This window comes from Monodelphis domestica, chromosome 1 (genome assembly GCF_027887165.1).
Source record: "Monodelphis domestica isolate mMonDom1 chromosome 1, mMonDom1.pri, whole genome shotgun sequence".
Lineage (NCBI taxonomy): Eukaryota > Metazoa > Chordata > Mammalia > Didelphimorphia > Didelphidae > Monodelphis > Monodelphis domestica.
The window spans coordinates 664,904,169-664,930,572 of NC_077227.1; the positions used below are offsets into that span (position 1 = coordinate 664,904,169).

Here is a 26,404-nt window from a genome sequence, read left to right on the forward strand (position 1 = left end):
TTTGTATTACATGGTTTCAAGATCACTCACCATCCTGGTTGCTCTCCTCAGGACATGCTCCAATTTGTCAATGTCCATCTTAAAATGTGGCTCCCAGGACTGAACATATCAGTGCAGATGTTTTCTGACCATAATAATCAGACTATAGGCAAACCTTGGAGATATTGTGGGTTTGGTTCTATACCACTACAATAAAGCCAATATTGCAATAAAGTGAGTCACACAATTTTTAAAATTTCCCAGTGCATATAAAAGTTATATTTATACTATAACTATATTAAGAATTATGTCTTTAAAATATACATGCTTTAATTAAAAAATAATTTATTGCTAAAAAATTCTATCATCCAGGCTTTTAGCAAGTCATAAACATTTTGCTGGTGGTTGAGGTCTTACCTCAATATTTGGTGCTGAAGATTAGGCTGGCTGTGAAAATTTCTTAAAATAAAACTACAATGAAATTTGCCCATTGATCACCTCTTCCTTTCACTTAAACACTTAGAGGACACTGTGGAATTGTTAATTGGCCTAATTTCCATATTGTTGTGTCTTAGGGCATAGGAAGCCCCAAGGAGAGGGAGAGAGATGGGAACTGTAGGTAGAGCAGTCAGAATACACACATTTATCAATTAAGTTCTTGTCTGGGCCAGGTTTTTGTTACTCCCAAACCATTACAATAGTAACATCAAAGATCACTGATCACAGATCACCCTCACAGGATACAATGATAAAAAAGTTTGAAATATTTCAAGAGTTACCAAAATGTGACCCAGAAACACTATGTGAGAAAGTGCTCTTAGAAAAATGGCACTTGTGGACTTGCTCGATAGAGTTGCCACAAACCTTCAATTTATAAAAAAATATAGTATGTGAGAAGCTCAATAAAGTGAAGTAGCATTAAACGAGGAATGTCTGCACTGCCTTTGTTTTATAAAGAATATATGATCATTTTGTCCATATAAAAAATAAGGACCTGAAGTTGGGCAGTAGATTTTTCTTTTAAGATCTTGTTTATAAGCCTATAGGTCTTTTTTTGAAGGAGTCTGGAAGGGGCATAATGGATGCTGCCCTTGACCATGCCACACTTCATTATGAGGAGTGGGATCAGAGGGTAATAGAATAAGAGGTGATCATGAATTCTGAGTTGGAAGAGGATGTTTTTCCTGCTAGGCCTAGAATTTTTAAAAGAAAGACTTTGGCAGGAGCAGGAAGAGATATGTGGACAATAGCAGTAGAGAACAGAAATGACTGTAGCAGTGAAAGAGTAATGGTAGTTATGGAGAGGGAGAGAGGAGCTTCTATAGGTATTTGAGATGTAGATGCCAAAACTAAAGCCTGATGAATATGTCTGTCCCTTTGGAGAACTATAAGAGGTTTACTTTTTCTACTCTCTTCCAAGTGCCTGTCATTGGAATGGGAAGTTTTTGTTGTTGTTGTTGTTTTAACCCTTATCTTCTGTGTATTGGTTCTAAGGCAGAAAGAAAAGTGGTAAGAGTCAGCAATTATGACTTGCCCAGGTCATACAGCTAGGAAGTATCTGAGGCCATGTTTGAACCCAGGACCTCTTATTTCTATGTCTGGCTCTCAATCCACTGAGTAACCTAGCTGCCTTAGTTTAAAAAAAAATTATTTTCTGTATTTCTTTAAGCTGCTTCTATTTCTGGACAGTTTTGTATAAAACAAACATAACTGATCATAATGTCTTTTAGATTTATAATTTAATTGTATGTCGGGGGAAGGACAATGGAGGACATCAGTGCCTCATTGTATTTGAAAACAAAATTAGGTCAGAGCTAGGTTTAGACTATTGTCCAAAATGCTAGCTATCCCTAGCTGGTGAATGAGCCAGTTGTGAAATAAATTTTACAGTCATGATTTTATTAATAATTTTTATAAGTTTCTAACATAGTAGAGAGGCAGTCTGGTATAGTAGACAGAGTCCTGGGTACCTGGAGTCAGGAAGAACTGGGCTTGAAAACTACCTCAGACCCATATTAGTTGTGTGACTCTGGTCAAATTGCTGAGGTTTATCTGAGACTGTTTCCTAATCTCCAAAATGAGGGGATTGATATTTGAGAACCCTTCCTAAATCTATGATCCTATGACTCTCATGAACTGGGCTAAAGGAATTATAGTTGTACCCACAGTCAGACTGCTTTGAATGTGGACACTCTCAGGAAATGCTCCATCTTTTCTAGTAAGAGGCAAGGTAGAAGTATAGATCAAGGGAGGTTTTATCCCCAAGTATCAGCTGGAAAGAGTATGTCCAATATACTGGGTGGGAGAGAACCAAAAGACATCTATCTCTTCTCAAACCTTGCCTTGCAGTGCCACCTGCTGGTTATTCCTATATCTAACAGTTTCTATGAAGTTAACATCTAGATTTATACACCCAATCTCAGGTTCTCTCCTGAGCTCCAATCCAATCAACTACCTAATGGAAATTTTAAACTGGTTGTCCTGTAGGTATTGCAAAATTAATAGCTTCAAAACAGCCCTCATTCTTTCCCCACAAACACACCTATCTTCTGAACTTCCTATTTATATTAAAGGTAACACTGCCTACAGTCATTATTGACTTTCCGTTCATTCTAACATCAAGTATCCAATCTTTTGCCAGCTATAGCACCTCTCATATCCTTCTCTTCTCCACCCACAGGGTGAACACTCAATTTTAGGTCCTCTTAATTCTTGATCTTATTGCTTTCCTTCTGATGATTATCCTGTGTATGACTTGTTGCAAATTGCTATTTGTATGCTATCTCCTCCATAAGACTGCGAACTCCTTGCAAGCAGAAAACTATCTTTGTATCCCCAAGACCTAGTTCAGTGCCTGGTACACAGATACTTAATAAATACTTATTGGTTGACTGACTAATAACTTTCCTGGACTATTTTAATAGTCTTTTAATTGGTCTTCCTGCTTCTACTCCAACATATCCTCCCTATAATTGTTAGTGATTTTCTTTTTGTATCCCACACTTTGCTAAAGTTATTTCCACTAGCTTTTTAACTAGTTCTCTAGGATTCTTTAAGTAGACCATCATATCATCTACAAAGAGTGATAGTTTAGTTTCCTCATTGCCTATTTTAATCTCTTCAATTTCTTTTTCTTCTCTAATTGCTACTGCTAATGTTTCTAGTACAAAGTTAAATAATAGAGGTGATAGTGGGTTAAAGTGATTTTGTAAAATCACAATTCTCATCATATTATTCCCCTACTTGGCAAATTCCAGTAACTCCTTAATATCTCTAAGATCATATAACACTTAAAGACTTTCACCACTTGACTCCTACCTACACTTCAGATTTACTATTATGCATTACTTCTCTTCTATGGTCCAACTACATTAGCCTTCTTACTATTCTTCAAACAAAATACTGCCTCCCTCCTCTTTATGCCTTTCCAGTTTCATATGTGAAGAGTATTCCCTTCTCACCTTCACAATTCACAGTAGCTTCATTCAAACCTCAATTCAAGTGCTAAATGACCTCTTTCCTGCCAAGCTTCTAATACTTCCTTCCTGTAAAAAATAACTTGTATTGATTTTGTAAATATTTTGCATGTTTTTACTTGTACAAGTTGTCTCCTCCAATAGAATATAAGTTCCTGGATGATAAAGATACTTTTTATCATTGTATCCTCAGTTCCTAGAATGGTACCTATTATATTGTAGGTGCTTAATAAATGTTTTGTGAATGATTTATAATATTTAGGACAGGAACTGCAGATGGGCAATGAATGGATTTCAGAGTTGAATTAGAGGAATTAAAGAAGAGTAGTCTGGATAGTATTTTATAAATTGTGTAGCATTTTTTTAAACCATTACCTTCCATCTTAGAATCAATACCGTGTACTAGTTCTAAGGCAGAAGAGTGATAAGGGCTAGGTAATGGGGATTAAGTGACTTGCTCAAGGTCACACAGCTAGGAAGTATCTAAGGCCAGATTTGAACCAGGATATCTTGTAATTGTGTAGCATTTTCAATGATCCTAATGTGCTTCCTGGATCTATGGAATACCATGATCTTCAATGAATCAGAATTATAGGTCCACATCATCTCATGTTTGGACTCTTGCCTGCTGGCTGATCCCCCTGCCTCAAGTCTTCCCCCATTCCTGTCCATCTTTCACTCAGATGTCAAAATGATCTTCTTAAATAAAGATCAAATCTGATCATGTCATATCCCATTCCATCCACATCCCCACAAACTCCAGTGACTCCTCCATTGACTCTTGGATAAAATATAAAATCCTGTTTGGAATTTAAAATCCTTCCCAGCCTGGCTCCTTTCTACCTTTCCATTCTCCTTATACTACACTTTATTTTCTGCTTTATATCCTTTGATCTCAAGACACTGGCCTACTTGTAGTTCCTTGAAAAAGATAATTACTCTCTTGACTCCATGCCTTTTTTACTGGCTGACCCCATGCTCTCCCTGACATACTCTCTCTCCACACCTGAATCTCCTGCCTTTCTGGACTTCCTTCAAGACTCAGTTCAAGTCCTATCTTCTTCAAAAGCCTTTCTTGATTAGTGCCTTCTCCCTGACATTACCTCTAATTTAGCATATATATTTATGTATATATATATATTTCTCATAAATGCATAGTTGTTGAAATGCTGTCTCCCCATTAGAATATAAGCTTTTTGAGAACAAGGGTCTCTTTTTGCTTAGAACATAGTTATCACTTATTGACTTACTATTGTAAGTGACCTAAAGCATAATGGGGAAAATTGTGACGAGTATAGATGGTGGTATATTAACAAGGATGACTTGGTTAAGAATCAGGGTCAATTACATCAAGGATACATATAGCTAGAAAAAAAGGTTGGTCATGTATTGAGAAGGAAGCTTAATAGATGGATAAGATGGATAGCTCAGCCTCTGGAATTCTAGGTAGTTCCTTTGTAGAAATTTTATGGAAAGACTTTTAAGGATTATACATGATGGGAAGGTGTTATAATCTGTACCAGAGGAAGGAGCATTTACCTTCACGGAATCATAGACTCATTGAATTATTGAACTCTTTAGATAGAAATCCATCATGAAAAAATGTGATAATTTTATATAGTCAATCCTATAGTTTCCGGTCTTTGGGTTCTTGCTAATTTTTCTCATTACAAACAACTGCACTATGAACACTCTCATAGAAACTACAGCATTTACCTTAGTTATGTGTATTGTATGTTGTAGGTACACAATAAATATTTGCAAATATTGAAATTATCATGGGGGTTGGGAGGGGAGTTGGATTAGATAATTTTAACAACCCGTTCCACTTTATAAATCAATGATATTCTATTCTGATTTGGGGGGGAGGGTGGTGGTGGTAGTAATTTCCTAGGAGTGAGTCACCACTTTGCTGAGAAAATGATAAGAACAGCTTTATAGAACTTATTTATTACATACAGCTTGATTGCTCTCTGGAAAGGGACACTAATAACATTACTTTTTAAAGTATTATTATTCAGTTCTTTGGCACCACATAGTGGTGAAATCATGTATTACAGCACAGTAATACATTCAAAGATGATTTTATATCTATATGATGCCACTGGTGTATATAAATACTTTATCATTAAAATAATTTGAATGATTAAACCTCATTTTGTACTTATAATTATGAGAAATAAGGTAAATATTATTTTGCTCATCTTGTAGATAATAGACTGTTTATGAAAGATCACCTTTGAATATATTTTGTTTGCTTAATATTTAATATCAAAGTACATAACATTCTGATAAAATCCCAAATGACTCCTTATTCGTGTCTCAATCAAATCCTAATTTCTCAGTATTTTATTGAAGGTACTGCATAGTCTGGAATCACTTTCCAGTCTCATGCCACTCTACTTTCTTCCACATGTGCTAACCCCATATTAAACTAGTATTTTCCATTCTCTATACCTTTACTCAATCTAGTCCTACCACCAGCAATGTACCCTCCCTGACTTATGATTTTTGAAATCTTACCTACTTGAGGAGACCCTGCTTAAATGCCATCTCTTCTATGAAACCTTCTCTGATCCTCTAACTGGAAATGATCTTTCCTTCAATTTATCCTGTATCATATTTGCTTGTACATAGTCATTTGTTCGTTGTCTCCCTCATTAGACTGGGAACTCCTTCAGAGAAGGGTCTTTTTGCCTTTCTTTGCATCCCCAGAGCTTTTAGCACAGAGCTTTGCACATTACAGACACTTTGTGTCTTTAAGACAGGCAATATTTTTACTTATATTTATCCCATTTCATTGTTATTTTAAGGACAAAATACTAATACTTATACTACCTGTCTCCAAGTTATTGTAAGGAAATCATTTTGCATGTTGTGAAGTGCTCAATATATGGACTATTAATAATATATATTTAGTAAATGATCATAGCATATTTTTACATTGTCTCCCCCTTGATACTCCATGGGGACAGGAACATTTTGTTTGTGTAAATCTATTTGAATATGGGGAAGATGCATAACCCTTGCTAGTGAGGAATGTGTCTAGATGTCGCTTATAAATGATAAAATAAAGGATATAAGCCAGTTTTAGTGGTGCATACCTATTGTCTTTACTAGTGAGGGGAGCTGAAATTGCTTGAATTCAAGACTCCTGAGGTTTGGTAGAAATAAAGCTGATCTGGAATTCATACTATGTCAGGCCCAAATATGGTGAGCCCTTAGGAGCAATGAACCACTAGGTTGTATAAGGGTGTGTAAATTGGCTCAAGTTGGAAAAACTCTTCCAGTTTGGGTGAAAAAGGGAGACAGTACCACAAATAAAATAAAGGCTGAAATAGTTTTACATATAAATTTTAAAAAAAACATCCAGAATTCCTTTTTAATAGTCATGGCATGCTACAGTACACTTGAGATTTGTCGGGAGTGTTGCCAAAACTGTAAAATAAACTGAGTAGCCTTTGCATTCAGGAGGAAAAAGGATGTTGATCAAATATCCAATCTAGGCCAAACAGAACTCAATTTCTTTTCATTACACTGGTTGTGAGTAAGCTAAACAAGGAAGGAACATGGGATTTGGTAAATTCTATTGATTCTTGAAAATCATCATTCTCTCTAGTCATCTGTATGCACTTCCAGCAAAAGAGAGCCTAGTCTCCCACAGTTCCTAGCAGGTTATGTTGCTCACAGTAGAGACTTTATAAATGTTTCCATAGTTAAATGATATTAATAGTCTATACACATGAACTTTTTTTTTAACCCTTACCTTCCATCCTAGAATCAATACTGTGTATTGGTTCCAAGGTAGAAGAGCGGTAAGGACTACACAATGGATATTAAGTGACTTGCCTAGGGTCACACAGCTAAGAAGTATTTGAGGCTAGATTTGAATACATGAGCTCTCAATTTGAGATGATAAATATTCCTTTATTTTGTAGAATGTCAGAGACTTGATTTGTGGTATCCACGATGTCATGCACTCAGCCAGTCAATATTTAGTTTTTAAAAAAATTTATTTTGTTACTTATATAAACAATTTTTGACAATTGTTTTGATATTTTAGGAATCAGATTTTTTCTCTCCTTCACTTCCCCATCTCTTCCCAAGGAGGTAAATAGTCTGATATAGGTTATGCCAGGACTTTCATGTAATGTATATTTCCATGTTGCTCATATTGTGATAAAAAACAATGACATACAAAAAAAAGTTTTATGAAGAAAAAAGGTGGGAGATAGTATGCTTTGATCTGCACTGAGACTTTAACAGATCCTTCTTTAACTGTGGATAGCATCTTTATCATGAGTCCTTTGTGGTTAGCTTGGAAACTTGCCTTGCTGATGATGGTTTTGCTTTTCACAGTTGATTATCATACAACATTTCTGTTACCGTATGCATTTTTCTTCTGGTTCTGCTCACTTCACTTTGCATCAGTTTATATGTCTCTACAGGTTTTTCTGAACTCATCCTGTTCATCATTTCTTATGGCACAACAGTGTTCTATTACAACTATATGCCATAATTTGTCCATCCATTCCCCAAGTGATGGACTACCTGTTTCAATTCTTTGCAATACAAAAAGAGCTGCTATAAGTATTTTAGAATATGTAGGTCCTTTCCCCATATCTCTGATCTCTTTGGGGTATAGACCAAGTAGTGGTATTTCTGGGTGAAAGGGTATGTTTTATGGCCCTTTGAGTATGGTCCCATATTGCTCTCCAGAATGGTTATATTAGTTCAGTTCCATCAACTAGTATCCTCATTTTCCCACATCCCCTCCAACATTTACTGTTTTCTTTTTTTGGTCACATTAGTCATTCTGATAGGTATGAGATGGTATCTCAGAGTTGTTTCAATTTGCATTTCTCTAATCAATTAGAGCATTTTTCCATATGACTGGATAGTTTTAATTTTGTCCTCTGAGAACTGCCTGTTTTTTTTAATTTGGGGAATGATTTGTATTCTTAAAATTTTGACTCAGTTCTCAATGAGAAATGAAGCTTTTGTCAGAGTTACTTGCTTTAAAATTTCCCCCAGATTTGTTTCTCTTCTAATCTTGGTTGCATTGGTTTTGTTTGTATAAAACCTTTTTAATTTAATGTAATCAAAATAATCCACATCATTTTTCATATGTTCTCTATGTCTTGTTTGGTCATAATTTCTTCCCTTATCCATTAGTTTGACAAATTTTTTTTCATGTTCCTCTAATTTGTTTATGGCATCATCTTTTATTTCTAAATCAAGTATCTATTTTGACTTTATCCTCATGCATGATGTGAGATATTTGTCATTGCCTAGTTTCTGCCATGTTATTTTCCAGTTTTCCTAGCAGTTTTTGTCAAATAGTGAGTTCTTTCCCCAAAAGCTTGGATCTTTGAATTTATTGAATGCGAAGTTGCTAAGGACATTAACTGCTGTGTTAGCAAATATTTATTAAAGCACTTACTACTTACCAGGCACTGTGCTAATGGCTGCAGATACAAGAAAGGCAAAAATGTAATACTTGCCCTCAAGATGCTCACATTCTCATGGTGGGGGCGGGGGACAAAATGGAAGCAACTATGTACATACAAAAAATATACAATGTAATGGAGAAATGATCTCCATTATGAAAAGGGCTAGCTGGGTTGGGAGCAGGGAGTTGGGGGGACTGAGAAAAGTTTCTTGAAAAAGGCAAGATTTTAGATAAGTCTTGAAGGAGGCCAAGGAAGTCAAGAGGCAGTGAAGAAATAGAACATTCTACTCATGATGGACAACTAATAAAAAGGCAGTCAGGAATTGGAGAATCTGCTTGAGGAGATAGGATGGAATAGCTTCAAGGGTGCCTAATAAAGGGGTTTGCCTTGGAAAGAAGGGCTACCACTACTGCTTTATGTAAGATATGGGTGAAGGAGGGGAAACAATGGGGATAGACATCTTAGTGTAGTAGGATGAAAAAAAAAAAGGGATCTGTCTTTGAATAGCCTAAGGTTTTTTCTATGAAGTGAGGTCCTTAGAAAAAGTGAGGCAAGGAGGTGCCAGAGGAGGATCAAGTAGGGAAGAAAAGGTTAGGACTATAACTTCTACGGTGAGGGGGGAAAGTGAACCAAATAGTGATATATAATAGGATTGAAGGGAAAGCTTGCAGTGGCTCCTGTTAACATGGGTTTGAAATTTTCTTTAACTCTGTTAATAGAAGGCAGAAGATGGTGGGAGTAACTCAATGTTGGGGAGTGATCAGAGGTAAGAATGCCTAGCAATCAAGTGTACATGATTTTAGAGCACTGAACTGTTTCACCAAAGGATTGAGACAGGGAAAGGGGGCAGAGTCTAGCCAGTTCAGGGGCAATGGCCTTATATCCCTCAGGGTAATGAACTCCAAGGTAGGGGAAAAGTCATGAGGAGACAAAGAACAGAGTTAGGAGTGGTAAGGAAGAAGGAAAGATGCAGTGATAAGAGATTAAAATCACATTACAGAGATTCAGAATGTGAAAGTGGAGAATTTGTAAGTAAGATCAAAGGTATAAGCATTTTGTGTGTAGGTGAGACACAGTGGAGGAGTACATTATGAGAACTGAATAGACTGAGAAACTGAAAGATTAGGAGAATTTGATGGAGAATAAATATGCATGTTGCAGTTCCCTAGTGTTAGAAATAACTAAATATCATTATGAGCTGAAGATCCTGACTTTAATGTGGGAAATTAAAGCTGGAACTCTCACTAGACCCAGTCTGTGGCAAAGACCCCCTTTAGATGTATAACAGGGTGTTTTCACTTCTCTAGATAGCTTCAGCTTCCCTAGATAAAAAACTCCACAGAGCTGAAGTTTTTATTTCTCCAATGGAAGCTCTTAATCTAGTTAGTTGCTATAATGTTCTAAAACACCAAATTATATACTTTCTAATACAATGGTTAACATTCTATTATTACAATTGACATCTTATACACAGTTTACCAAGTCTTTTTCTAAAAATCAAAATTGCAGTTATCTATCTAAAGCATTATATGTGATCACTTGGTTTATGATCAATAATATAAAAACAAAAAATTTTTTTTCTTTCAGTATGAAGGCAGGAGATGTAGTGGTGAGAAAGACTGAGCCAGGAACTGAATTTACTAAAGAAGGAAGAATGTCCCAAGAATTGTTAAAAAATAGCTACCAGTATCTTGATTGGATTATGTAAGGATGATATTAGAATTAGAAATACTTTTTATCCTTATATATTTCAATAAATATTTTATTTTTATAACTTGCCATTTATTATTTTTACAGTTTGGCAAGCCAGTTAGGACAAAAAAACCTAACAATCTGATTTTAAGGGTCCAATTGTCAACTTAGGCAGTTGGATCTGTTAGCTCAGCAGGGGGTCTATAGAAGCAGCTAGAATTGACAGCTTCACAGTGAGCTGTGGTAACAGTGAGCTGAACTCTAGGTGGCTACAAAATCCATCTCCCAGTCAACTTGATACAAAGATTCTGTACTCTAAGAAAACCTGGTGAATTAGTTACATAAAATCACAATGGGATTTTCTCTGTTAGGTATGACTTCTCTCATTTTCACCATTGTACCGGAACATATTCAAAATGTACTTTCCTATGCCTTCCTAATGCCATTACTCTCACTGACACTTCTACAACTAATCTCTTATGTCCCTGTGCTACTATTGTTTATCATATACTTTTACATGATGATGAAATATTTGGCAGTTGTGTTTAAACATTTAAAAGCAAGCATCATGCAAGCTACTACAAAGAGTGATATAATGTTAAAAGTGAACTATCTAGAGACTAAACTAGATAGAATGCAAACTCAATGTGAGGAATTACCCAAGGATAAAGAAACAATGGCAGAAACTAAAGAACCTGAAGCAACTAAATTAGATAATCCAACTAAATTAGAAATGGAAACTGAAGTATTAGAAAGCAAATCAGCTCATATGTTCCCTTTAAGGGAGGTACCTATAGTGTCCCCAGAGTGTGGTATAGTGAATTTCATGTGTCAGAAAAAATAAGTGAATTTGAGACCCAATGGTTTGCTTCACTAAGAACCTAAGTGCTCAGGGAGCAGAATTAATCACTTTAAAACATGCATACAAGCTTGCAAGAGACAAACGTGCAAATATTAACACTGATTCCAAATATGCATTTGGAATTTGCCATGCTGTCGGTTCTCTCTGGCTTCAGAGAGGATTTTTAACATCTAGTGGGAAAAGAATTGCTCATGCAGAAATAATTTGAGAATTACTGTCCTCTCTCCAACTATCAAAGGAGTTGGCAGTGATTCACTGCAAAGGGCATTCTGTAGGACAAGACTTAGTTGCTAGCAGAAATCATAGGGTGGATATGGCTGCATGATATGCTGTGCAAAATGCAACAGCTTGCATTATGAATCTCTCTGTTATAGATACCACAGATTTAGAAAAGGCATACAATGACAAAGAGGTTCAGAAGTGGGAGCAAAATTTTGGAGCTAGAAAAGAAAATGGGATTTGGATAGCATCAGTGGGAAAACCAATTCTTCCAAAAGCATTTTACTCTTACATCTGCCAAGCAATACACAAAAAGGGTCATTTTGGGATACAAGCATTAATTGATACTGTTAAAAGAACTTGGTTAGCTCTGGGAAATAGCACTGTGGCAAATAAGATCTACTCAACTTGCTCTGTGTGTGTACAATTTAACCAAAGCATATTTAAGCAAAAGGCTTTTGGTGGTTGTCTACTAGCTCACACATCATTTGAGCATTTACAAACAGATTATATCAACATGCCCAAATCAGGACAATTTAAATTTTGTCTAGTAATAGTGGACCAACTAACTAGATGGCCAGAAGCTTTCCCATCTAGTAAAAACACATCAAACTTTGTAGCCAAAATCTTGTTGAAAGAGATCATTCTAAGATATGGTATACCAATAAGAGTAGATTCTGACAAAGGGAGCCATTTTACAGATTTAATTCTAAAACAAGTTTATGAGAATCTGGGTATAACACCAAAATTTCATGTCCCATATCACCTCAAATTTTAACAAAGAAATCAAAACTATGGTTGGGAAAATTATGCATGGAAACTCATTTGAAGTGACCAGAGATTTTGCCTCTAGTGCTGTTCTATCTGAGCACTAGACCAAGAGGAGATGTGCATATCTCACCATATGAAATGTTATTTGGACATTCACCATTGCAGGCAAAAAGTTTAAAAACCGCTTATGTATCTATGCTTAGAGAGAACCTTGCACTTGCTGAATACATCACGGAGTTACAAGACAGGGTTAGAGAATTACAAAAAATGGGAATTTTAACTCAAGGGGGTCCCTTAGATTATGCACTCCATTCAATAAAACCTGGGGATTCTGTTTACATATAAAACTTTAGTAGAACTAGCACAACACAACCATTATGGGTAGGACCTTTCCATGTTATTTTGACAACACCATCAGCTATTCGTGTATTAGAGAAAGAATTATGCTTACATTGCTTTCATGTAAAAAAAGCAACAGCAGAAGAAGAGATTACACCAGACAACACACCTGCAGTCAAAAAGATAACAGAAGAAGAAATTATTCAAGAAGAATGAAATGAAGACAGAGATCAAGATCAAGATATAGAAGAAACATAGATGACAGCAAAAAGGATGATTGAACTCTAACAAAGACATTGAAAAACAAATCAACACAGAGAAGAGGAACACAGACTGATTATGGATATGAACTGTAAGGTTTTTGTGCCATTATAAAACTACACACTTGTGTAGTACTAACTTGATTCTCGTTGAGACGCAATCAGCTAGCCTTTGCTACTTTATAATTTGAAGGTGAAGTTAAGAATTATAAGGATAATAGTGGTAGTTTTATTTGGATAGTATAAATTTGGGTTAGTCAGATCAGAGAGGATTAGTGTAGCCTGTGAATCACAGGAGAAGTGGTTTCTTGTGGAACCAGGGAGTTTATTTGGGTGGATTTAGAATCCCTTAGAACTAGACATCCTTTTTATCCTTATATATTTCAATATTTTATTTTTATAATTCACCATTTATTATTTTTACAATTATAAATTTGGATTGAATGAACCTCAGAGAAGGACAGGTTACTGAATGATGGGGGCAGAGAATCATAGCACATGAATAAATATGCAACTAGTAGTGGAAAGACTGAATAGGGATAGTGTTTACAAAAGGAAGCCAGGTTACTAAGTAATTTTAATATAACTGACAATATCTTGAAAGGCAGCATGGTTTAACAGACTGAGTGCAAGCCTTTGATTTAGACTATGACACATTTTAGATGTTGGCCAGCAAGGAGGATTCTGACACTTTTATCAATGAATCCTAGCACATGAATAAATGTGCAACTAGTAGTGGAAAGACTGAATAGGGATAGTGGATAGTGTTCACAAAAGGGAGCCATGTTACTAAGTAACTGACAATATCCTGAAAGGCAGCATTGTGTAACAGGTTGAGGACCAGTCACAGATTTAGACTATGATATATTTTAGATGTGTGAACTTGGGTAAATCAGTATCAATACTCCAGGTAACTCTCTAAGACCATAAAGTACAGAAAAATCATCCTTCTGATATGATGGAGAGTGTTTCCACACTGGGAATTCTCTACATGGAAGAAATCACAGGAACAGCTACAAAACAAAATAAGTAGCTCATTAAGATGAGACTTTCTCAACAAAATAAGTGGGTGAAAAATTAATCTTGCCCTCACCATGATTAGCAGCAAGTATTTGTTAATTGTTTGCTCTGAGACAGGTTCGGAGTACAAAGACAAAAATAAAATAGCCCTTGTCCTCCAAGGCAATCTTATATAACCTTATATAAAAATTTTATACAAAATAAATGGGATTGGGGTAGAGGATGGGGATCATTACAGGCTTTGTGTAGGAAGACTGCTCCAGATGAATTTTGAAAGAAACAAAGTATTCTACGAGGCAGAGGTAAGGAGTATTCCAGACATGGGAGAAAGCCAGTTCAAAGGCATGGAGACAGAATCCTGTTTAGCACAGGAACAACCAGAAGGCCAAAGTAGTTGCATTGCAAAGTTGGATAAACAATTTGTGTATCAGTATGGGAATTTTGGACAAGCCATGCACATAGATCCAGAATTGAAGAGAAGATAAAAGCTAGATTACATGCCTGGTACACATAAGGCATTTAATATCTCCTGGTTGAATTAATGAATCATTTTGGGGAAACGGAATAGTGTTTTCAATGATCCTAAAACACTGAATCTCATAAAAGTATATGTTTTGGGGATCACAAAGCACAGAATACATTCACTGAATAATTATATATTAAATACCTATTGTGTACTAGGCAGGGGAAGCTGTGTGGCTCAGTGGATAGATGTAATCAGATACACTCATTTTTCTGAGTTCAAGCCTTTACTGGTTCAGGCACTTACTATGAAACCTGGGGAAGTCACTTAACCTTATTTGCTTCAGTATCCTCATCAGTAAAATAAGCTGGAGAAGGAAATGGCAAATTACTTCAATAACCCAATCAAGAAGACCCCAAATAGGGTCACTAAGTGATAAGCCTGAACAACAACATATTCTTAGTACTGTGTACATAAAGACAAACACAAAATGATTTCTGCTTTTTAGGAAATTACCTTCGACTGGGGGAAAATCATAGAAATATAGAGTTGGAAGGGATCATCTAGTGCAATCTGTACTCTCCAACACAAAATTTTTACTATAACTTCTCCCACTCGCCTCCATAAATGGTAATCCAGACTTTGCTTAAAGAGTTCCAGTGAAGTTTCCCAGAAAGTGGGGAAGGTCAAAAGTCAGTAAACATTTATGAAATGCCTACTATGTGCTATTTACTGTGCCAAGTGATGGGGATACAAGAAAGGCAAAAGACCTGTTCTCAAGGAGCTGATGGAGAAAGACAACATACAAAAAGCTGAAGTGAAGAGAGAGGAGGCGGGTGTAAAGTTCTGCAAGGAAACAGAGGTGTTTGCCCTGGGTCTTCTTAAAGAGAGGATCTCAGAGAAGCTCGCTGATGTCCACCCTTTCCAGTCACTGGAGGGATTACTGAGAGGTGTTTCAGAGTTGTTGGGCACTATTGAAAAACTCAAAGGTTTGTGGAGACTCATGAGTGTGATTGACAGGAAGTTTTTCCTTCCATCATGACTAAACATCTACTTATTATTCCTTAAACTAGACATTACACCAAATCCCTCCCTCTGGGTAAAAAATCTCTGGTGGGGGCGGGCAGTTGAGGTTGGACATTATGGAGAGTTCATGAAAGAAGTGACATTTTGAAGGCTAGAACTTAAAAAGGCAGAGATTGTGTGTGGGGACAGGGAGGAATACATGCTAAGGGAATAGTATGAACCAAAGTGTAGAAGTGGAAAATCAGTGAGTATTTTAGGAAAATAGGAAAAATTAGTTTGGTAGGTCAAAGTGATATTCTTAATGCATAGATCTGACTACGCCACTCTCTTTCTTAAGAAGATTCATTGGTTTCCTACTGCCTTTGGAATTTAAGGCACTTTACAGTCTGGTTCCAGCCTACCTTTCATGCTTTACATTCCACCTAGTTTGAACATTGTTGTTCCTCACAAACAAAATTCCATCTCCCAGGCTGTCCTGGTATCTAGAATGCACCCTCTTCCAATCCGTATCTTTTTTCTCAGTTCAAGTACCACATTCTACATGAGATCTGTCCTTATTCCCCTATTACAATTATCTTGTATTTACTTTGCACATATTTTAGTTCTATATGTTGTTTCCAATAGAACATAAACTCCTTGAAGAAAAGGACTGTTTACTTCTCTATTTGTATTTTCAGAACCTAGCAAATAGGTACTTCACGCTTGTGGACTAATGGTTTGTGAAAGGGAGTGAAAGGGGGTATGGTTGGATAGGTAAGGATCTAAGTGAGAAGTGATGCCTGTATTCACTTCATTCAGTGCTGATCAGGGGAAAGAAGTACCACAACTTGAAATATGCTTTCATGATTTTTTTGCTGGAAGCAGCTGACAAAAAGCCAGTAGTCTTTGTACAGAAGGGTACAAGTCTTTAAAACAAGATGAATTCCAAAATCTAAGGCCAATTCAGCAAGAACACCAAGCAAAAATTGCAGATATAATTTTCTATTTGTAAAGAAATACAGTAGGTCTCCCTATAAACATTTTCTATACTGAATTAGTCTTTTTTTTTAAAGGCTGCAATACACATACCTAATAATTTGGTAAAAAGGTTTACTGGTATTTTCCACTCCTTTGCTTTCCAAGAGTTATTCCTGAAAAAATTTAGGACGAAATTCAAATTGTTGTTTATTGCCCTGACAACACATAGTAACCAGTGGGTTATTTCACATTATGAACTTTCCATTTTAACTACTATTCTGACTTTGGCTCTTGTCCAGTTCTTTAACTTTCCCTTAAATTATTTCTTTGAAGCAGCTAAGTCTGTGATAAATTTTCCTAATCATACTGAAGTGACTGAATCTTCAGGTTTATTTATGGCCTTTCCTGATTCCATTAATTGTCACCTGTATCCATCCTCATTACCTTGAATTTATTTTATACAGGGTGTCCCAAAAGTCTTGGTACAGTTTAAAACTTAAGCATCAAAGCTTTTGAAACATATATGCAAATATGTTGCCTACATCTATAAGATATTAGCTCCTTTAGGGAAGGGGTTATTTTATTTTTGTCTTTGAATCTCCAGGCCCACACACTTAACTGGCACAAGGCTAGCACTGAATAAAACAACAACAACATTTATATAGCGCATACCATATAACTAGATGGTACAGTGGACAGAACCCTCAGCCTGCAATTAGGAAGACTCATCTTCCCGAGTTCAATTCTGACCTCAGAGAGTTAATCAGCTGTGTGATCCTGGGCAAGTCACTTCACTCTGCCTCAATTTTCTCATCTATAAAATAAGCTGGAGAAGAAAATAGCAAATCATTCCTGTATCTGATCCAAGAAAATTCTATATGGGGTCGCTGCGTCTCACCGACATGTGCCCAGGCTTTACAAAATCATCTCGAAAGTTTCTTAACTGGGTAAACCAGGGCACCTTACGACCATAAAGGGAAGACAGAAACCAGGATTCCCTCAGATTCAAGGCTACGGAATCCAAGAGCAGATGAGGACCCAGTAGGGTGGGTGAGGTCCTCGCTGAACACCCTTCCCCACCCCCTTAAATTTGGCATTTTAAACAAACTGCAGCGGAGGGCCCGCCCCTAGTGACGTTTAGAAGTCACTCCGAACTCCCGATTGGCTGTTCCTTCCATCAGTCAGGATTGACGGCAAGTTCACCTCCCTCCTTCCAGATCCCGCCGGCCTGACGCTTCCACGCGCGCAGGGGATTCATTCGAGACCCCTCCACAGTGGACGCCTAAGCCCGTGGGCCCCATCAGGACAGCCGCGCCTCTTCTCACGGACGCCCAAGACTACGAGGTACACTGACGCTGAACGCCGTCCCCGCTTGGCGCTGTCCCATTCCACCGCTGGACTCCTCCGCGGTCAAACTGGGGATCGTGGCGTGAAGCGTGCTCCCCAAATCCCGTATCTTAGCATCGCGAGAATGGGACGGGCGAACTCGTGACTTCCGGGCTCCCTGGTCTCCTGGGAGACCCTTCCTTGTTTATCCCCCTTCTATCCTCGTGTTTCTGAGCCCAGCTGGGAGTAGGGCCCCTTAGAGCGCTTGTGGAGCCTCTGGAGTGGGTAGAAAGTGGTTCTTTCTACGCTGGAGCGGGGCATCATGGCTCCGTGGCAGAATATCATCCAGAGAGTCCTAAGCAATAGGCAAAGGGTTCACCTTTTTAAAAAATAGAAGAGGTCTGACCCATGCCTCCTTCCCTATTCACTAAACTCCCATAGTTCCCCATTGCCTCCGGGATCATATGTAAAATGCTGTTTGGTATTCACTAAGTGGTCCCTTCCTACTATTTCCAATGTTCTTACACTTTTTTCCCTCCGCACACACTCTGACCCAGTTACACAGGCCTCCCCATTAATCTTGGCAGAGAATTTTCTCTCTCCTGCAATACTCTCTCTTCTCATTTCCATTTTTTAATTTCCCTCACTGTCCTCAAGATTCTATTCATTCTATCTTCTGCTGAGATTTTCCTAATTTCTCAACTGCCAGGGCCTTCATCTCTTGAAATTGCCTCCAATTTCATTGTATAGATCCTTTATTTACAGTTATTTGCATGTTGTTTCCTCCACTAGAGTGTACATTCATTCTCAGTTCAAAGATCTCATTTTTTGCCTTTTTTTTGCTTCAGCCGTTAACACAATGCTTGGCACATTGTAGTCCCTAAGCAATGCTGTTAAAACACCGCCGCCGAATGGATTTGAGAGCTGTTAAAATCTTTATATTACATCTTGGATGTTTCCTGGAGTCACAATCAGAGTTTAGATTTGATTTCTGAGGCAATTTGAAGGTATTTGGGTGCTATTGATTGAATAGGGGAGTAACATAATCTGACTTGTGCTTCAACAAAATCACTTTGAAGTGGGAAATCATATTAAGTTACTGTAGTAGGCAGTTGATAAGGGCTGAAGGCTTGAAATAGGGTTATAGCTGTTTGAGTAGAGTTGTCTGATGAGAGAGATGTGATGGTAGAAATAGCAAGATTTGGCAACAAATTGAATATGTGAATGAGGGAGAGTGAGGAGCACATTATAGAAATAGAAAACATAGTCATAGTAAAATTTATTAAGTATCTACTGTATGCCAAACCATTTTTTTTATCCTCTGTCTTAGAATGGATGCCAAGTATTAGTTCCAAGGCAGAAGAGTGGTAAGGACTAGGCAATTGGAATTAAGTGACTTGCCCATGATCAACAGCTAGGAAGTGTCTTGAGGTCATATTTGAACATAGGACCTCCTTTCTCCAAACCTGGCACCCTATATAGCAAGCCACCTAGTTGCCCCAATGTGCCACATTGTTAAGTAAGTCCTGGGGACAATAAAGAAAGGTGAAGGACAGGCCCTTTCTTTAAGGAGCTTTCATTCCAATAGGAGTGGACTCTACACGTGGGAGAATGAGAAGAAGAAATGGGGTCTAATGAACACACAGTGCTGGGAAATGGATTACTGAGTTTGGGAAATAAGTCCCTCAACAAATATTTATTAAAGTGCCTACTATGTGCCAAGTATTTTTCTAGGCTCTGGGGACACAATAAAATCCTTACTCTTCAGACTGTATGAAATATAGAACTTGTTCTAAAAATGTAGTATAAAATTAGGCTTTAATAGTAGGTGGGATCCAAACTGTGGAGGCCCTAAGGGCCAGACTAAGGAGTTTTTATTTTCTTCTTCTTTTTTTTTAACTCAACTTCTGCCTTAAATCAATACTAATATCAATTTCAAGGCAGACATATTAGGGACTAGGCAACTGGGGTTGTGACTTGCCCAGGATCACACAGTAAGGAAGTGTCTAAGATCACATTTGAACCCAGAACCACCCATCTCTAGGCCTTATATAGTTATGTTAGTTGCTAATGTAACTTGGATTTTAGACTTTTATTATTTGATATAAAGTTTTTCTCCTGTCATTAGCTTCCTTTCTTATCCCAGTTTCATTAACTGTGTTCACAATAAAACTTTTGTATTTCATGTGACTGAAATTATCTATTTAATCTTTTGTAATTGTCCCTTCCTTTTTTTTGGTTATGAATTTACCCTTAGGCAAGACTGTGAAAAGTACAAAATCAGTTTGCTTCTAATTTTTATTTTTATATAATTAACAATATAGTAATTAATAATAATTAAATAAATATAATGTATATATTTTAATATTCAGGGAATATGTGCAACTTAGATTTAAAAAATATATATATATATCAGTATATAGAAGGAGCATTATCCTAAGACTGTACTCTACACAGGCTAGGTTAGTTTTTCTTAAAAGGTATTGGAAAAAGTCCTCAAGACTTAATTGATTCAAGGGTCTAAAGCCTTGGAATGTTAACAGTCTCCTCTGTTGGGGAGGGAGATTAAATACCAAAGAAACCAGGCCATGACAAGTCACTTACACCTTTCTCAGGCTTTGGACCAACATGGCCAAAGCTAAGTCCAACCGAATGAATGCTGCATCTTTGCTGAATCTGCTTTTCCTTAAATGCCCAAGAAACTGCCTTTTATTAACTGTCCCATTCTCTAAGTGTCTAATTTTGTTCCATTCTCAAACTTGGGCTCAGAATGACCTGAATCCAGTCTGGCTTCTTGTAAGATGGAAGCAAGGATAGGTAACAGAAGATGAATACAAGAGCATAGCATGGTTCTATATACATAGAGTTAGGAATGGTAATACTCAGAATGAGCTGAGGTTTGTAAGGGACCCTACAGATGATTAAAAACAAACTCTGTTTAGAGAAAAAGGTCAAAGAAGGGAATAAGACTTATTTGGTGTGAATGGTGTGATAATAACTGACAACCAAGAGAGGCCTGAGCTGCTCAATTCTTATTTTGATTAAGTTTTCTCTGCAAGGAAGACTGACCTTTGTACTGGAAAAGAAAGAAAAAGTGACTAATAAACAACTGACAACCCATATGAAAACATAAATAAGGTGATAGTAAGAGAGTACCTAACTGCCTCATGTATTTGAATTACTTGGCTCTGATAGACCATACATACCCTTTGGGTACTAAAAGAATATAATTGCTGATTGACTTTCAGTGATATTTGAAAGATCATAGAAAAGGAGAGAGGAACCATGGGCCAAATGTCCTTATTTTCAAAAAGAGAGAAGAGAATAGAGTGTGCAAACTACATGTCATTGAAAACTGGAAAAATTCTTATCATTATTAAAGAGATATTTGGAGAAATCTCAAAAGGGAAGTGATTAAAAATAGCCAACAATGATTTCATCATGAAAAGGTCACGTCCTTTCCTTTTTTGTCAGGATTAATTCATTGGTAGGTGATGGTAATATGAATATAGTTTACTTGGATTTTAACAAAGCTTTCAATAAAATATTTAATGCCACATCAGGAGAGGAAATGGATGCAGAAGAAGTTGGATGACTGAACTCAAAATATGGTTATTAATGGTTTGGTATTGATGGGGTAGGAGGCCTGGGCTGCATAACACTTTTATCTTCCCTTTGGGTAAGGACACAGATGGAATGCTCATCTAATTTGTGGATGACACAGTATTGGGAGTATTAATACCCTGAGTTACAAAATCAGGAGTCAAAAGGATTTTGATAGGCTAGGGTGTGGATTGAATCTAATCATATAAAAACAAAATTTTAAAAAACCAATAGAAATGTAAAGCCTTATACTTGGGTTAAAAAATTAATGTAACAAATGAAACATATCTAAAGGAAATATGTATGACTAGACAACAGTTTGTTTGACAAAGATCTGGAGCTTTTAGCTGACTGCAAACCCAGTAGGAGATAGCTTTGTGATGTGTTAGCTAAAAAAACGTAAGGAGATATTAGATTACATTGAGAGACATAACTTCCATAAACTGGAGAGTACCCAGAACAGGGCAGTAAAGATAGGGAAGGGCCTTGAGATCCATGCCATATGGATTGGTTGAAGAACTGGAGGTGTTGAAGCTGGACAAGAGAAGACAGTGGATATCATAGCTGTATTGGAGTGTTATTGAAGAACTGTCCCATGGAGGAGAGATAAGACTTCTGTTTGGTTCTAGAGAGAAAAGCAGGAGCAGTGGATGGAAATTTCAGAGGTAAATTTTGACCTTTTCCAGGAAAACTTCCTAACAATTTGTTAAAAAATGGAATGGGTTGCCCCAAGAGATGATGCGTTTCCATTTCTTGGAGGTTTTCAAGCAGGTGCAGCCTGGCCACTTGGCTATCTAATAGTAGAGGCTCTTTTCACAATGAGGATTAGACAAGATGGTTGGTGAGGTCCCTTCCAGCTCTCCCATTTTGTGATGCTCTGAATAGGAAACTAAGGCTCAGGATGATTTCCTACTAGCCTATGGATCTTTGCTTTCAGTTGGTTCTCACCACATCTGAGGTTCTATCACCCAAGGATTCTCCCCCCCACCCCTCCCCAGATGAGGAATATGCTCAGAAGGTGTTTTTTGAATCCACAGCTGAAGAATTTCCATCCCCAGTGTTCTTTGTGTTTAATGCAGACCCTTTGCCCCAGGGATACCAACTGCTCAGGGAAGACCAGCAGAGGGCCAGAGGGAAGACCCTTCAGGGAAGACAGATCCTCTCAGAGCCACCATGAAGGTGTCTCACCTGCCCCTCTGGTTTTTCTGTCTCCCCATCAGAAAAAGCAATACCTCAGGTGCTGATTGAGGGTCAGTTTTGGAACAGCAGCCTGGGAGTTGTGGGTGCTCTTGGCATTATATCAGAGGAGAGGGAGGAGGGTGCCTTGCTACTTGTACAGCTCAATTACCCTGGCACTGATAGCAGTGACAATGTGTGCCCCTTGTGTGGGAGGTATTGGGGACCTGACCCATCACATGTGCCTGGGGAGAATTAACTCGTCACTGCAAAGCCATGAGCATCCCAGTCCTGCCTTCTTCCCCTGTTTTGGAGTACAGTGCAGCTGATATTGGGTGCTGCTCTTTGCTCTTCCACCTTCCCTAGTGTCAGCTTTTGGGAGCCACCAAAGACCTGAACCTTTTGTTTCAGGGCTATTGGGTTGGACATTCTCTGCATCCTCTCCCTCCATGCCATCTTCCCAGAAAGTGGTTTCATCCCCCTCCTGTTATTCCCTCTGTCCTTTCCATCTCTGGGTCTTCACCAACAAGGGGAATGAGGTTGGAGTCTTGTTTCCTGGGCTTTTTTCTCCCTCCCTTGTGCATGCAAGGAGTCTTTCCCCAACCTGCTTATGGCCAGGGGAACAATTATAGGTGCAGGCTCCTTGGGATTGCTGTCGGGTCTGGCCACCTTGCCATCCCTCCCCTGAGACATGGGGCCTCAGAGATGGGACCTTCCTGCTCTGAGAAGAGTCTTATATTCCCCACCCCCACCCCCACCCTGAGCTCCCTCTGGGGAAAGAGCATTGACATGATTTTCCATTGAGTTCGGAGAAGTTCTCTCAAAACTATCAGGCCAAATGGCCAGGAGCCACGATAGTGAAGCACAGGCTTAGGTTAGAGTCAAGTCTAGTGGGGCTGAATTCTTCCTTCTGCTGACCAAGTCTCCCCTCTTTTTTGTCTTCCCAATGGCTGTCCCCAGGCACCCACAGTGGAACCTGACGATCAGGGACTGTGGACTTGAAGTGGAGGCCTTGGTGTGCCTCTTATTGCCAACCCTGAGGAACCTTCTGGGTTGCTGACCCATCTACCTGTAATTCCTACTGTATTCAGCCAATCAATCAAGCAGTAAACATTTACTAAGCACCTACTATGTGCTGGGAATACAAAAAAGAGGCAAAAGATCCTCTTTGGCCTCAAGAAACAGGCCAACTCCACTTGGAGCTTATCCTCTGTTCTGGTGTTCTAGTCTCCTACTGAGCTAAAGCAGCAAACTCACCAGATCTGCCAAATTAGAGCAGAGTGCCCTGTCCACTGGTCCCAGAAGAGCCCACAGAAGCTATTTACTGCACCTCATCTCAGCCTTTAGCTTGGTGCAATTTAGTAATATCTGGGCGCAGTGGTGCTCCTTGCTCCCTGACACTTGGCATGAAATGGCCACATTAATTCTTCTGTGATAATGTCCAAGCATAGTTTAGAACCTGAGAGGCAGCTTGATACAATGAAAAGAGCCGTGTTCTCCTAATTCTTTGTATTTAGAGTCCAGCAAGAAAGTATCTGAGGCTAGATTCCAACCCAGGGCCTGCTGACTTCAGTCCTAGAGCTTGATCCATTGCGCCACCTAGCTGCCCTTCTTCCTAATTTTTCAATAATTAAAGCTAATACCTGTCACACAGGTGTTCGGCTTCCCTTTCACACTCCCAGTTCCCCTCACAGTCCTATAACGCACCTCTGATGGCCAGGCAATGGGAAGAATACCACTGGCAGCTCACCCACCCCATCCTTCTGCTTTCTCCTTTGCCAGAGCTGCTTTCCTCCATACCAGACCCGGGGGGGGGGGGGGGGAGGGTAGGGGGGGGGCTGTTTTTTCATAAACTCCAAGATTTAAATTTTGTTCGAGATCGATCTTCAGAGAAAAAGCTTGCTAACTGAATCCAGAGAATGAACTCTTTGCTTCCTGCGTCTCACACGTGCCAATGGTGGCTCAAGCTTGGCTTAGGACAGCCCAGGGGGGCAGTTAGTTATTTCTGATTTGTCATTGACTAGCACATGCCCGTGTAGTGGGTGTGCACAATTTTGGGTGCTAGACCAAGCAAGGTGGAGGAAATTTAAAATTCACAGTTCTTACACCTTGACCTGCTACCTCCTACTGAAGTTTTCTAGGCCTTACTGTGGCCTCCTTTCTGTCATCAGAACCACTTAAGTAACCCAAGAACCTCTGGGCCTTACCTGCCAGACCACCATTTGCACCCTTAGAACTTTCAAGCCTTTTTTGCTGCTCTGCAGACTTTGTCTTTCCCAATTGGAGTGGGATTTCCTTGAAAGCAGGGATTCTTTAGCCTTATCAGTTTTTCTCAGCATTTAGCACCTTGTTTGTGACCCAGTTAAAAAAAAAATTGGAGGGGGGTAATTCTTACTTTCTGTCTTAGCATCAATCCTGTATATTGGTTTTAAAGCAGAAGAGCAGAAAGGGCTAGGCAATGGGGGTTAAGTGACTTGCCCAGGGTCACACAGCTAGGAAGTATCTGAGGCCAGATTTGAATCTAGGACTTCTCATCTCTAGGTCTGGCTCTCAGTCCGCTGAGCCACCCAGCTGCCCCCTCATAAGTTTTTAATTGAGCCCTTTACCTTTATTCTTTTAGAAATAGCTGACACTTTGTTTAAGAAAGGTCAATGTCTTCCCATATATGGAAAGTGGGGAAGACTATATATAGTCCCTGGGTTCCATGAAAGGCCAGGGAGGGTGTCCCATCATCTTGCCACCTTACTCTGACTCTCCCAGGTGACTTAAGAATTTGCTGGACCACACTTGTTTCTAACAATTTGTAGGAGAGGAAGCTAAAATCTGGCTTTCAAAGAAGGCATGATGGAAAGAATCCCAATTCTGTTACAAAGTGACCTCGAAGGTCTCTGACTTGTTTTGGACCAAACTCCCTCTCCTCAGAACAACTCTGACAGTTTGGTATATTTCTGGATGGTTCGGGTACCATATCTTAAGCTCCAAGAATATATTCACATTTCCATCTTTCTTGTGGAAATCAAATGAGATAACATGTATTTAGCACTTTGTAAAACTTTGTACAATTCTTTAAATGCTTCTCTTTCTATTAAGACATCCTTAAGATGATTTTCATAAAACCAGCAAACACTGGGTGATTTGAAATAGAGGAGATCTCAATTCTAAATTCTCAAATAGAGAAATAACTTTTCTAAATATAACAAGGTATCAGATTGTATGATTTTAAATAAAGTAAAAGCATGCCATGTATTGCTATATGTTGAAACAGAAAGACTGGCCTTAATGGAGATGTTGAATGGACTTAAAACAACATTTAACAGTCATTTCTGAACTACTTCCCTGGTAGGTCTTATTGTTAAAACCAAAATAAATAAAATTTAAAAACTCTTTTCTTTTTTTATAGCATATACTCAATTTTATCTAAAATGGTTTTAAAGAAGAAAAAAGATATTCAGGTTGCTGCATTGAATGTTGGTCACCAGGAACTTGAAACATTGAGATGTGAGTGTTTTCTTTTTTTGCTAGTTTAATGTTTAATGTTTGTTTGTTTTTTAAACCCTTACCTTCCATCTTAGAATGAATACTGTGCAATGGTTCCAAGGCAGAAGAGTGGTAAGGCCTAGGGAATGCAGAGTAAGTGACTTGCCCAGGGTCATATAGCCAGGAAGCTAGGAATCCAGATTTGAATCCTGGACCTCCCTTCTCTAGGCCTGGCTCTCAATCCATTGAACTTAATGCTTATTTAATGTCCTTCTCTCTTGGTTTGTAAGCTGGCCATTTTTTAA

General features: G+C 38.3%; 1 protein-coding gene across 2 annotated transcripts in view; it reads left to right on the forward strand.

Annotated features, from left to right (window-relative positions):
• The first annotated feature begins 17,676 nt into the window (after window positions 1-17,676).
• Window positions 17,677-26,404, forward strand: part of THADA (THADA armadillo repeat containing) — a 449,835-nt gene continuing 441,107 nt past the window's right edge. Inside the window, exons 1-2 of one of the 2 annotated variants that reach the window (XM_056822946.1) lie at window positions 17,677-17,861; window positions 26,023-26,120. In XM_056822946.1, coding sequence (XP_056678924.1) covers window positions 26,045-26,120 — 76 coding nt within the window. In that variant the 5' untranslated portion in view covers window positions 17,677-17,861; window positions 26,023-26,044. The remainder of the gene's footprint in view (window positions 17,862-26,022; window positions 26,121-26,404) is intronic. The other variant, XM_056823050.1, reaches the window with a different exon arrangement.